Here is a 15,330-nt window from a genome sequence, read left to right as displayed (position 1 = left end):
CGAATGATAAAAGAATCAAGCAGGGAGCTAGTGAGGCAGGCTGTGGGGGGATGAAGCTGATATTCAGATGAGGGGACTGGCAAAGTCACTACATGGTACCTTTAACCTTCTGATTAAGGTTAGAATCCCCCCAGATCCTCCAGTGAAACCTTATCCTCCTTTGTCCTCCGTCAGCAGTGAGGATGTATGAATTCTTCCAACAACAAGGATTGCTCACAACCGCCTGAGTAGCAATATACAACCCCCCCCCCCCTCCCCAGAGGATGAAATCACCTGGCACTGCATTCTGTTCTGCTAGTTCAAAGGCCACACGTCTCTGCTGGGAAATAAAAGACTCCAGTACTGTTGATGAGCTGGGTAGTGGTTATGAGACATGGTGGGATGCTTTTCTGTTCCTTGTTTCAAAATGTGTCAAAAATGTATACACACACACATACAGATTATTTGATATTAATGTAATCAATAAATACAAATATCATAAACCCTTCCATACCATCCGTAATTATGATCTTATTTAAAATTTGATACAAAATCAACATTTCAAAATTAAAGCAAGAGAAAAATTGAGATGATGTCTACTATTAAACTGCAATAACATTGTACATGCCTGTTATTAAGCTACTTGCTGTCATCACTTAATGTTCCTTTTTTTATTTCTGGAAATCACTCTTATATTCAAGACCTTTACAGTCAACATACTAACATAGTATAATTATTTATTTTCCTTATACAATGTTTATTTTTTGCTGAATATGCAGTGAATGGAAGAAGGAGCTTCAGAAACAAAAATGAGGTAACTCTAGATGCACTACAGATCTGGATTAGATGTTAGCATTTTCCTTAGAGGCCCTGTGGAAATGTTTTATTCCAAATTTTATAATTAATTTTTAAAGGCTTTCCTTTGCTAGTTCTTAAATCTTTGTTTTCTATTTTTTCCCACTACAGATCCTGAGCCAAATTCCTGAGTATTTAAAAGAAATAAAATTTAGTAGAGCCCATAGCCTGAATGTGTATAGATTTAAACACACTGAAGAACAAGACGTTACAGACACCCAAAATTGGGCACCCAAAGTTAGCGAGTACATTTAAGCTTAATTTCTCTACATGGCCATTACCCATCTGTAAAATGGAGATAATAAAATCCCTTAACCTAATGAGGATTTTGTGAATATAAAGTAAAGCCTGACACTATATTAATGAGTTCCATTTAAAAAATAGCATAGAAAAATCAATAATTTCTGCTTAAAGAGTGTGGTCTGAATAGTTTGAAGTCAATAAGGCATGTCCACACGCTGAACAAGGGCAAGAGAACAAAATGCTGTCTATTCCTCATTAAGGAAGATGTTAATCCCTGACAGAATGAGTCAGGGATCCCTTTCAAAAAAATAAAAAATAAAAAATCTGTGATGATGTAATTGAAGACCATTATAATGCGTATGCCCAAGGGATCCAAATGGAGGTTGTATGGGCAACTTTAATTTTAACATTTTTTAATATGAGTGCTTGACTTAGTCACCTTAGTGGTTTTTTAATATAATTTTCTGGATAAAATAATAATTGCTTGTGTAAGAAGAGAGAAATTAAAGTTATGCAAGATTTTCAGATGTGACCTGAAAAGTAATGAACCCTAGACAACGATGAAGAGAGCCTTGAAGCTGGCAGACTTTTTGGAGACAAAGAGGAGACAGAGAGGAGACAGTGCTGTTGCAATGAGAAGATAAATATAGAAACAAGTATAATACTAAGAGCTTTTCAGTCATCTGACTTTTAAGCTTTTATGACAATGACAAATGAAATATTTAGAAATTTTTATTTCACAATCGCAGCACATTCACTCAGACTCCTGAAGCTCCATCAAAAAGAAGAATTAAAGTTCACTCATGCCACATAGTATTCTATTAACAAAGTATTTTTCAACAAGGGTTTCTCTGAAGCAGGAACAATTACAGTTCATCACCAATTTTTGTTACCTAGTAAATATCACAGGACATTGAAAAATCTTTTTCTTGTGACATGGAGTGATACTGAACAGTCTTACTGATGGCTGTATCTGCTAGAGGAGTTTTCATGAGCTCATGACTAGTATCAGATATTTTGTGTTATTGAATTGTAGACTTTTCTGACTCACGACAATAAAGGAAAGTAGAAAGGGTCATCAGCATCCTTTCAGTTGCAGCTAATTTACGAGTAATGTAAAAAGACAAAATACTTTATTCTAAAAAGAATATCTCACTATATTTTTTACAAGGTAACAAACTATTTGTAGGACAATAAATGAAAAATACAGTTATGATACTGTATTTGTGTTGTTTCCAGGCAAGTCCAGGCAAGGCTTTGAAAAGAAGCAGATGTTTAACAGAGAAGCCTCAAAGATATTCCTCAAATGTGTCTGGTATTTACAATCCTTGCTATGGTTCTACCACCTTCAAAAGCCAACAGCATTTTTTTTGTTTGTTTGTTTGATTTTTTCCTACTTGCTTTAGAACTTTACAGCATATAATAATTAAGGATCAAGCCTAATATTGATTCCTCGCACTTTGCTAGCTCCAGACAGAGTAGATCACACAGCTTAGAAAACAAATGTCCACACCACATTTATTCTCCAAGCAAAATCAGCATGACTGTGTAAATATTTGTGCTGAGTCTATGACAGCGATGCTGCATGAGGAGAGGCCTGTACTCCTGTACTCCCTTTTGAGGTATATAAAAAATATTAAAACCAGCTTTCTTTCCCCTTCATTCTCCTATTCCCCAGCCCCAAAAAACAATTCAGAAAAAGACTGTTTCTTTCGGATATAGAACCTGCATGTGTCACCTTTGAAGCCTCACAAAAGCCTAGTCTGATAATTACAGTACCATGGAAAAAGAAAAGAAAAAACACATGAAGTTCATTACTATGATTCATTCTTTACGAATTTTTTGCACTTAAAGTAAACACAGATTCTTGTATAGTAAGCAGTACCCCAAGCAGGAAAAAAACAGGCTTACTAGAAATGTTATAAAATAGAAGTCATGAACTTGGGTCTGGCAGAATAAGAATCCAGATTTGAAATTGGGTGAAGTCAGTCAAGTCAGTGAGCCAGGCACAAATCCAACACCAGGAAACACTTAAAATGCAATTTTCATCCTTGAAATAACTTTCGTTCATGATGTGTGCCCACTAACAGTTCTGTACCTAAGATTAGGACCTACATTAGTGACACTGCTGAAGTAGGAGGATTCCCTATATGAACTAACAGTATACACTGAAGAGAATATTACCTTACTTCTGCCTTTTACCCTTGATTATCAGCTTTTTGAAGTATGATACACATCTAATTCTTACTGGTAACAAAAAAATCACTCAGCTATGCTTGTGTTCAATTTCATCCATAAACATTTTCTTAGCATGATTATAGCATTATAACTTAATTTTGCACTTGTTAGCCAAAATTTATTCTAGCAAGCAAAATATGTACTACCATATCAAAAATATAATTCCTCATTTCTCAACATAAAAAAATAAAGGTACTACCATCATGTATACATTATTCAATTCTCATGCCAAGCAAACTACTTGGATCTGTCTATATTTTGTTAAAAAAATAAAGAAAATTATACAGGTCCCCTAAGTAGCAAGAGAGAGATCTGAAAAATAAGAATGGGATTCAAACAGAAATGCAAATGAGCAAAACTAATTACTCAAATTATTAACCCAAACCACTCTATGATTCTATGAGTACTTTCTAAGGTCTTGTGTACATAAATGCATAAGTAAAATAAAATTATGTAATGGCTAAATAGCCTAAATGGAGCTGCTTAAGACATAGGTCTAAATGTGTCTTTTCCATCACGTGACTATATGTACAGCTTAAATAGTATTGTTACTGATATAAACTATCTTGCTAAGACAGGTCAGGTCTCTCCTCTTTAGGATGGTTAGTAGCGACTGTGTGGTTGGATTACAGAAGAGGATTAAGAAAGTCTCAAGAATGATCTCATTTTCCTTACCACTTCTGTTCCCTAAAATGTGTTCTCTTAAGAGCCATTTAGGCTTTTCAATTCCTTTACTGTGCTTTGATAGCAAGAAGGACCACTCATCAAGAAAGCAGGAAAAGGATACCAGTTAAACTAGCATAAAATTTTTTGTTTATTTCTAATTTCATACATTATGAAAGATAATTCCATATTTTAAACTACAGATCAGGCACTATGTGAAAAAAGCTGTGGAAAGTGAAGACAGTTAAGAATGAGAGTGCAAAACAAAAACCTCAACAACTGCATGCGCAATTTCAAGACTACTGTAGAGACTTGTAAATACATAATAGAGTGTGTCATGTTGGCCTATACACTAAATTCTATGCTTTAATTTCGGTTTCTATTTTGAAGACCTTTTAAAGATCATTTCATTTTCAAAACAAGACTAGCTAGCCAACAATCAATTATATATTTTGAGTTTTGCTTTTTACTGGAGTTTTGGATTTATTGATAGAATTTTTTTCTGTGGCAGAAGAGGTAATCAATTAAAGAAATTGTTTCATCTGTAATTAGCAGCAACTAAAAGATTATTTTGCAGCTTAATTTTAAAAATGTCAGAGAAAGACATTTGAAAAACAATATCTGAAGTGGTATTACACAGCCTGCCAAGACATTAATAATATTGTCAAGGCAGCAGGTTACACTGTTGATTGTTCTTTCAGAACCTTAAGACAGTTTGTTGGTATATTCTTTCCCAAACACTAACATTTAGAACAAGTATTCCATCATTTTTTTTTTACCATCTTATTAAATTTAGAAAGGATCTTTTCTTACTAGTTATGGTGGTCCATCCTTGGTAGAACAAACATCAAACGACTAGGGAAAAATTATATTCATTATCGTGACACTTTAATTTTGCCATCTGCATTATATTTCTTCAAGATCCTTTTACATTACGTAAGCATAAGCTGGTAGTTTTGTTTCAAAATATTTGCTTGTGTGTTTAGCAAAAACCTATCTAAACTTCTTTCTCCTTTTTATGTTTCCTTATTCATTCTTTTTCCAGTGTTGTAAATAAATTCCTCAAATTACCATTTAATTCATTGTTGTAAAATTATCTCATACAATTTCATCTTATGTTACTTATCTCAAGAAGGATAATTTGTCATGAAAGCATAGTCAGGGACATAATACTCCTACCACAGCATTGTTCTATGGCTCCACCTGAAGAGCCATGCATATGATCATGACAGTAGTTGAACTAAAAACCAACCAAACAAAAAAACCCACAATCTTTAGTTTTAACCCCCATTTTTTAATTTAAATTTTAAATAATTGCAATTCTATAGTTAGAACGTTAGCTCATGGTAACCACTAGAAAAATAGGATTTATACATGCAACAAATTGCACCTGAGTAATTGACTAGACATCTTGGTCTCTTCAGAAGCACCTTTTAGAAATCTATCAGCAATTGATATTTATACCCTACATCTGATAATATAATTATTAAGAATAGAAAATATGAAAGTATCTCTCAGTAATAAGAATCATAGAATGGTCTGGGTTGGAACAAACCTTAGAGATCATCTAGTTCCAACCACCCTGCTATGGGCAGGAATGCCACCCCTGAGATCAGATTGCCCAGGGCCCCATCCAACCTGACCTGCTATCTTTGTGCTGAGATTCAGATTTTACTTTTTTCCATAAAAATCAGATGTAAATAGCTGATTGAATACTTTGAGTCAGCATTGGAAGAAAGCTATTTACTTAATTTTCAGATGTAAACGTAATGACCAAATGATACTGGATTCAATGACAGTATGGATTTTTTTTTTTCATCTGAAGTTATACAACTACAATAAAAATGTCAATGGTGGGACTATTTCCTAAAAGAGTTATAAAATATGTCTTTGAAATTTACTTAGTGTAAAATTATTATGTATACATTTAAAACAAAATATATATGCATCTACCAAAAGAGTCCTTCAAAGAATCAAAGCTTATTTCTCTTTACTAGTTTAAGAAGAGGGTATTGAAGAAAAGCTAAGTCCTCATCTTCTGGAGTATTCCAATAGCTGATTTTCAAGAATTCTGACAAGGGTTGTTTTTAGTAAAGACTGAAAGAAAACCTTGTAATTATCCTATTCCATTTCCTAAACAAGACAATATCTACCTTTTTTAGACCCAGTAATCTAAAATCAGATAGAACTCAGTTAGCATAAACAGGATTAAAATGTAACTCCTAGCCTTTAAGACCATAACATAAGGAGATTCCCACCACATAAGGAGACAAGTCATCTCATTCCTTATAGCAAGAAGTCAATTATCAGCATTTTAAGGATTTAAAATTTCCATATGCAAAGTGGCTGTTTAATAACAGCTCTTAGAGATTACATTAACTGAAAATACAAGTTTAGTCTTCTACTAATGCAGGGAGAGGAAAGGGCACCAGGATCTACAGGATTATGGACTGATTACAGATCAATTTAAAATCTTGGTTCTGAGACTTTTAATGAGAAACTGTGTAACATTCTTTTTTTTCATATGATTATTATTTTACCAAGAGGACATTTACATTTACAAAATTACTTCATCCTCAACAAAAATTCAGTCTGGTGACTAAAATCTTGGTGTTCATCAAAGTGGGGTGTAAAGACCTTCACATTAGTGCACTTACATGAAAGCTCACATATCATTAAGCAAGTAAACGGACTATTGCTAACACTTTGCATTTAATTATGAACAACATGTTTTTCCTAAGCCTTGACTGTTAGAATAATGGATACCTGTCTTTATAAAGTTTTCTTTAGTGACAATTTTGAAGAAATATCTAAGTGTATTTCACAAATGAATATTACATATTTCTTAAGCACCATTATAAAGCAAGTTAATAATCTTGGGTGCCTAGAATTATGACTATTTTAAAATATTTGTTTTCTACAATACTTTGTATGAATCATCTACCAAAAATAAAACAAAACCCAAAACAAACCAATGAACAACAACAAAAACATAGACACATACAGTGAAAGGAGATATTTGCTGGAGGAAGCAGAATGGGATCACTCCAAACAGAAGCGATAAAGATTCATTTCAGTGCTTTGTCTGAAAATTCATGGCATATCTTTTCTTGGGAGAGCTCTTTACCAAGACATGGTAAAGTAAATAAATACATATATACATAAATTCGCTCATAAGATACGTATTCACATATATATGTCCCCATTACCTTCTCTTAAAAGATAATGAGATAGTTTTAATTTGATATCTTGTTTTTCCTTGTCAGCTCCTACTTATAACCCTGTGTTTGTTTGTTTTCACAGGTGCTGGCAAAGAGTTCATTTGCTTTCATAAATTAAGTTTTGACAGGACTAAAATTTTCTTGCTGTTCCTTTCAAAAGCAAAAGATTCCTTTAAAGGAAAGAGATACTTTTTCCATTTTTCTGGAACCTTTCCTGTTATCTTTGACTGATAAATAGACAACCTCTGAGACAGTTTCAATGATGTTTTGAAAATCGTTGAATCAAATTTATCTGATTTAGTCCATTCAGCACACAATTTATTCAAGTATATGAATCCATCTCTCTTTAGTCTGATACAGAATACTTGTTGATACTAATTGTACTACTCATATTACAAATGCTCAACCGTGTTATTTGGAGAAAACTGAATGAGAAAATATATATTAGTTTTGTTGTCATCATTCAGAGAACTTTACTGGGCCACTAAACAGCAGATCAACACTTTCCTTAGTTTGTCTTTTACTGCTAATGCACTCACAGAATTATTTATTATCTTTTACGTGTCCTGGTAGTTGTATTTCATTTAGTGCTTTGGCCATAGTTTGACTTTGTCCATGTCTGCTCTTAAGACAGAGAGAATTCCAGTATCAAGAAGACTTTTATTATCTCTGTAAGATCTGCTTGCATTTAGGTGGTAGCTTTAAATTGCTGTAAATAAGGCGGGACAGGAAACAAGGAGATTCTAATTGTCTCTATCCATCACATTAACTTATACTCTGAAACAAAAATCCAAGCACATTACTCTTAGTGGTCCTTGGCCACAAAATCCAGCCTATGTAATAGCCACAATTTGTGAAAATGGTAACTGGCCTAGGCTAAAACTATGTCAGGAATAGCAATTTAACAGATATAAGTTATGTAGGTCACCATATGGAAGTGTTCTGGACTATGAAACCTCTTAGTTTGTTAGGGCAGAAATAAGTGGTTACTTTCTTATAAGGATGCTTATCATTACAGTATTTTAGGTGAAGAAAATCAGCGCCTTGAGACTAAGATCACAGAATTTACTACTATTATTATTATTATAATTTACCCAGTATTATACTTTGTAAGAAGAAAAAAAGAAGGAAAAGTACCACTCACCATTCTGAAGGGCTTTAATTGTGCACTGAATCAGCAGATCTGTACTGCTAGATTATGGGATTTTTGTGACTCAGTCTTGAAAAGAAAGGCTGAATGGCACAAAACAACTCATTATTTCCAGGTTCAATTTACAAAATCACTTATTCTGTCAATTGAGAACAGGGCAGGCTATTTTACCTCTTGTGTCTTAAATCAAACCCTAGGTCCTTAAGGACCTCTTTAGGAAATGAAGAAAAAAAAATTACACATTTAGCTTAATCAACGACTGATGTCACCTACTTGGACTTCTGTAAGGCTTTTGACACGGCCACACATGACATCTTAATCTCTAAATTCTATTTCGCTTTTCCGTCATTTTCTAGAATTAGCACTACAGCTAGAAAATAAATAAATGAACAGAATGAAAAAGCATAAGATAGAGGAATAAGGGCACCAAAAATAAATTTTATAAAACACTTGTGCACTTAAAATTAAATTTTCTAATGCTGTTTCATTGTCATTGTCCTTTGTGTGAACCTAATCCATAGCACCTAAATACTTGATTTGCATAGAAAAAGGTTTATAAATGGAAAAAACTGCATGCAAAAATCAAGACAAGCTTGAAATTGTTTCAAAATTGCTCTGTATCCACACAAGTTAGACAAAGAAAGTGGTTGTAGGAAAGAATGAAAGCATATGCTCAAAGTACATCAGGAAAGGCAGACATAAAGATGCTAAAGGAAGAGAACTAAATTAAAAAGAAAAAGCGATTAAAAAAAACTACGCAATTGAAAGGGAAGAAAAAGTTTTAATAAGTTAGGCAAACTAGATTGAAAAAGGTGTTAATTATGCCTAGCATCATAAATGGCAATTAAAAAAGCAGAAACAGTAGATGCAATATAGTTGTTTTAAGTTGTTAGTGTAGAAGAAACTGCTGCACATCCCATCATCTAGGAACAATTACCAGCTGTTGCCATCAGGGAAATCATTCTTTCTTCACTATCCTACTGTACGAAACCTATGTCCAAAACAACCAGCTGTCATTAAGAAGGTGAATGGAACTCAGAATACCTAAGTTGGAGTTTTTATTCTTTCTCACTGTTCTGCAGGCAGAATCCTATCCCTTCTTTTTCTTTCTCTGACACCTTTCTCAACCATTTCTTCCCTAAACTCCTGGTTCATCCCATCTACCTTGCTACTGGGATTAAATCTTATCCTAAAATGATCTAGACTGGTTTTTGAAAGAGTTATACACAGGAGAAATTAAACAAAATAGATTGTTATCTTTTGAAAATTGGTTATATCAGGAAAAACTATATCTCTATTCAGTGGAAAAAAAGAAGAAATGGAGAGGGCAGTCTGTAGCAGAGCATATTTTACATTCTGGAGCTGACGTGGACCTTGACAAGAATAAAAACTATATTTTCTCCTAGTTTTAATAAATGAAAGTCCTTTTGAGAACTATGATCTATGATGGTATTTAACCATTACTCAGCAAGATAGCTAAATAGCTAAACAACATAGGGAAAGAAGTCACTGATATAATCTGCTCCATTAATACCATGATGATTTGACATTAAATGCAATTAAGAGAGGACATTTTTATGCTGTTTCTTTTTTGTTGTTATTATTTTGTTAGTTTAATAATCTCATCTTTGATGGGCATGTTTACTCATACAGACTTTCTGTCTCTGTGCTACTGAATGGAAATTTGACATTCAGACACAGATCCAGCCTCCTGTATTTTGATCTAATGGAGACAAACCTAATATAGCTAAATAGTAGGCTGCCAACAGCCCTTTCAGATCAATTTATGATTTCACATGGCATAATCTTAAAGAAAATACATTTGTATTCTTTTATGAAATCTACTTTCTATACGTGTGTATATATATATGCATATATCTATACATGTGCATATATATATACACACACACAGAGATATTTGTGGCTTAGCAGAGAATGGCTGAAAACAAGTTGTTTAAATAGAAGGGACTGTGAAGATTTAAATAAATATTTATGAGAGATTCACAGTTAGGCAAAAAACATGAAAAAAAACCCTTTCCCAAATTAATCACTCACAAAAATAATCTTGAGAAGACTACTGTTGAACAAAGACACACATAATATTTTTAATTTTTTTTTTAATAAGTAAAAGAAACTGGGAATTATACCTGATACTTGTTTGCATTTTATTCATACTAAATGTTAAGGACTTTTATGGGTAAAAATCCATAAAATAAATAAATGCTACACCATGTAGCTGGAAAAAAAAATGGGATATGTATAAATACATACAGAAAAAAGTGAATCAGATTGGACACTATCAAAAGAAAAGTTCTTTGAAATAAAGAATAAGCCTGGGAGACAGAAGAAATAGGTTGACTATCTGGGGACCTTTAAGTACAACAAAACTTACTGAGAGATTAAACTCTAAATCTGAGACCAGCAAGAGTCAGTCTGTTCCTAAAAAAGCAATTTAGAGTATTCTGATTGCTCTGAGAGGAATTAGTCAGGCAGCCAGGGATTTTCAGAGCATAGCTATGAGCTTGGGCAATGATGTAAAGCTGGCTGTATTGCCTCTGCAGCACCTACATATTCCCTTCTGCCAAAGAATTTCTCAACCAGTTACAAACTACTCACCTGAAAAACCTGCAACACATTCCTATTTCTATCATAGATTTCCTCTATGACCATGGACAGCTTGGTCTCCATGGTACGTGTAAATGGCAGAAAATGGGAGCACTTCACATCTGCCAGATTCAGAAGTGTCCTGGGAGGTAGAGTGGGATAGTATCTATTATTTGTTCCTTTGTTCATACCCTTCAGCCTGGCTCTCCAGAAGGAAACCAAGTATGCAAGCCAGGAGATGCCTAGGGTCACCTATGACAGCTGAGAAAGTTGGAATTGTTGCCTCCTCAGTCTTGCCACTGCCTCAGGGCCATCATTCAATGCACACTTTTAGGGGCAGCTCCCAGCCCTTTGCCAAGCTAAGTAACCTCCTCTTCATAGCACACTATCTGCATTGCACTGTCATGACAACAATGTGAACAGGATTAATGAAATAGCCTGACTGAAAAATTCCCATGTTTAAAAAATTCTGTTTTAAAATTAGAGCATGTCCATGGACAACTGCACAAAACTATGTGCCAGATTAGCCAGAGGTGGGGCTTACAGGCCAGGGTTGGAAAAAGAGCAAACCTAGGAGAGGTTAAGCTATCTGAAGACTCTGCCACAAAAAGCTTGAGTACCCCTGCAGAACTTACGCTCCTCAGGCATGACACTGTTTTAACTTTTAGGTTCTACCCTGTGAATAAAATGGTACTTTGATAAGCAGGACATAATGCAGAGACACTTACAATAAATTGCAACAAAATGGGACAGATTGTTCCACAGGTTGTGATTTCCTTTCTATCACCAGATGTCTGCATTCAATATTTTCACAGTTCCAACAACATGCCTCCATAAATATTTTAAATGTAAGCATAAAACAAAGAATGGACAAACACCTATATTTTCCAGTATTACAAACAGGATTACAAACTGTTTAGCATCCTCAGATGCTAAGCATACACATCTGATTTTATTTCATGTGTACTGAGATAACTGTAACATCCACAATGATGGGCTTTCAAACATGAACCGCATCTACAAAAGAACTGTGCCTTCTTGCCCACTTAGAGTCTAAAATGGACTTTGTGTGATGGAAACTGGAGGCAGCTACTTCAGCACCTGCATTGCTTTAACTGTATCCTAATTTTATCTATCACTGTGGTACTCAAATATGCTAGGAGAAAAAAAAAAAAAGTTGCAAATCTCTAAATCGCTCTTTGTTATATGATATATTATAAAAGTAACTTTGGTTTTGGCCTTTTTCTACCATTCCATTTTCTCTCTCAGCTAGTCTAGCACCCAGTTATATCTGACAAGAAACAATATCTAAGCAAAATTTTTCTCTTTATGCTCCATGTTTTCTCAAAATAAAAAAAATCAACATCATAAATTGCAATACAATACGATGCTAACATTTTAGTGTAACCATATTTTTTATATATATATAAATATATATGTATAAAACAAGCTTTTTTTCTGAGTTGGCTAACAGTATCATTTCATATATTCCTGAGGAAACTCAGCTGGAATTTCAAGTTTGCTTATGATTGAAATCCACAAAGTGCTGTTTGTTTTCAAAGGTAAACAAACATCTGTGCAATGCAAAAAATCTCATCCTCATTTCAGCTGTTCTTTTTAACCATTTTGCAAGACCACACAATGATTTCTTGCCCCCCTTTTTTTTTCCTCTACCTCAATCCTTTATTAAAGGCGTTTTAAGTATTTTATTATGTTTTGCAGAAAGGGAAAGACATTTTAAGACTTGATCATACAATTATATTCACACAGGCAAAGTCCATTTGTAGTTGATTGTTTCTCTGCATAGAGGTTGAACTTTCCAATGAGCTTTGAGCACCAGGTATGCAAACTCACATCATGATATACTAATTCATGACTTGGTAGATATTAGGAAGGGAATAGATATGCCAATGTTATCCAGGAAAAGGGAAATAAAACTGCTTTCTTTCAAAATCTATAGCACATCTGTCTGTTATTATATTCAAAAAAGTAATTTATAAAGTATTTTATTTTAGATTAAATATTAGCCTTATTCCATAGTATCAAATATTTTTATGTGACCAAATATTAATTTGATCACATTTTTTTAATAAGAAAAAAAATTGAGTTCAAATTCAATTTCATTATAAGCATTTTTAGCTGTATTTGTTTTTTTTCCTAAAAAGTGGAGGTGGGGCTGGGGAGGAATAATAATCCTAGTAGTAGCACCAAAGCTCTATTTGAATAGAAAGTTTTGGATCTGGGAAAAACAAACAAGCAAACAAGCAAAAAACAGTTTTCAAATATAGGAAAATGAATCTGTAGAATCATTAAGCTCAATGAAACTTCCTTTGAACATATAATTGCGAGATTAAGGAAGGTATTGTGTAGGGTGGAGTTATGCAGAAAGGGATAATTTTCAATTTAGAGAACTAAAACAAGATCTAATAAACCCACTGTTTGAGCGGTAAACAGTTTTTTAAAATTTCTACCCCCTTTTCTCCAATCTACCATCCAGTTCTAAGCAATTAATTACCTATTATCTTGATTAGCCTAATTAAATTGAGGGTGAAATTATGCTTTCACCAGAGTGTGGCATTTAAAGGAATTTGCCAGGTTTTTCTTTTTTCTTCTCTCTTTTTTTTTTTTCCCTTTTTTTTCCTATTTTAAGTATTTCTTTAAAAGGTAGCTATTCATTTTTATTTGCTGCACACTTTTGGTTTTACTGTCACTCACTAGAGTCATTTTGAAACAGTTGACATTTTTCTTGTTAAACAGTTCTAAGAGTTTAAGCTTTAAACTCGTATCTGGACCTAGATGTAAATTTTCTGGCAAAACCAGTATCTTTTCCATTAGAGAAAAAAAAAAAAGGCTAATGAGATAAAGTTGTCTCACTAATAGCACCCCACTGATAGTCACTGTGGATCGGCTGATATATATTGACTTAACACTTAGTGACAACTTTTTATGTCTGCTGGACACAGTCATCTTTGTATACCTGCGTGTATTCTGGGAAAGAGAGGACAACGCTGACTCTGTAGAGTTTTCTTTCAGATGTTGGGTACCCAAACTCATATCAGAAAGACCATTTTGTTTATTACAGAGCAGCTGCTCAAATTTTTTCCTGTCATTACAAGATGCAAAATAAGCTACCCCATTTTCCAGGGTGTTTTAATTCTAAAGGCAGTAGCTATCCACTTTTCAGCAATAAAATTGAGAGAGCTCTTTGGCACAGGATGGCAACAGTTTTAAAGAACAGGAAAGTTTGTGTGATAAGGAAATAATTTTCTTTATAGCTCTACTCATAATATTTTTCAAATATGTTTAATAACAACTGCAGTATATAGATTACAAGGTAAGAATTCATAAGTTATCTATAATAGGGTAGTTCATATCTTTAAATTACTCAAAGGCTTAGGAAAAATATATGTGTTTAATAACTAACACTAATGTGCTATTGTCTGCTACTCCATTTCCTCACTGATATTTTTTGTATTGATTTTGATCTTGCAGTCATTTAATTTTACAGTAGTGATTTAAGCAGAGATATGATACATATCATACATGACTTTTACCCTCTTCTGACTGCATTTTGAAAAGGTTGTTCATTTAAAATTAAAATTTCAAAGGATGTTCAAAATATAGATAATATTCTGATGCAACTAGATTAATGTAATTATTTGTCTCAGTTAAGTGAAGTTATACTCCACCTATCCTTGAGTATTTTTTGTTTCATTGTTTTTAATTGCTGCCTTAGGCAGACCCAAGTTATTTCCAGTCTTTTTTAATGTTTTCTTCTGATTTTAAAGCCTCACTATTTCTTTTCCTGTTACCTCCCCCCCCCCCCCCTTTCTGATTTATCGTTTGGAGCAGTGGCCACTGAGGCAAATTCATTTCTGTCTTTGCCTTCCCATGAGGTTCTTTGATGCATTCCCTGTGGTATCCCCGGTTGGTGCATTATGCTACATAGAAGTTTTCTGCCTTCAGATTAAGAGATTATCGTCTAGCTCTGAAATTCGTATGATACAGACTCCACCCTTTGAAGATTACAGAATGCAAAATTCAGCATCCCAATTTATATTCTTCCAGAAGAAGATGATTTTTTTTCCTCCTGCCTCAAAGCTTCCTACCAAGACTAGGTATTAGCAAGACAAGCTTTTATGACACTCACCTGGTATTTCAGTGGCGTGTGAGGAAGCAAATGCAGGACGAGCCTGAGAGTGCTGAAACTCCAGTTCTTGTTCCACTGAGAATGGCAACTGCTTCATGTTCGCAGCTCTCACTGACAGCACAGAGTTGAAATTACAATTTGACTGCTTCTCCTGTAATATATTTAGTGGTAATCAAATGACAGAAACGAAACCTTTTGCCCCCTCCCCCCCACCTCCATTACACACA

At 33.9% G+C, this 15,330-nt stretch overlaps 1 protein-coding gene across 1 annotated transcript in view; it reads right to left on the bottom strand.

Annotated features, from left to right (window-relative positions):
- LOC310898178 (uncharacterized protein) overlaps window positions 1-15,330 on the bottom strand; it is a 331,267-nt gene that overhangs the window by 176,399 nt on the left and 139,538 nt on the right. Inside the window, exon 19 of the mRNA XM_083832738.1 lies at window positions 15,104-15,254. Within this exon, the coding sequence (XP_083688864.1) occupies window positions 15,104-15,254 (151 nt within the window). The remainder of the gene's footprint in view (window positions 1-15,103; window positions 15,255-15,330) is intronic.

The sequence above is a fragment of the Anser anser genome (assembly GCF_964211835.1).
Source record: "Anser anser genome assembly, chromosome: 4".
In the NCBI taxonomy this organism is placed as follows: Eukaryota; Metazoa; Chordata; class Aves; order Anseriformes; family Anatidae; genus Anser; species Anser anser.
The sequence above is the reverse complement of the archived record's forward strand: the minus strand, read 5'-3'. Positions and strand labels throughout refer to the sequence as shown.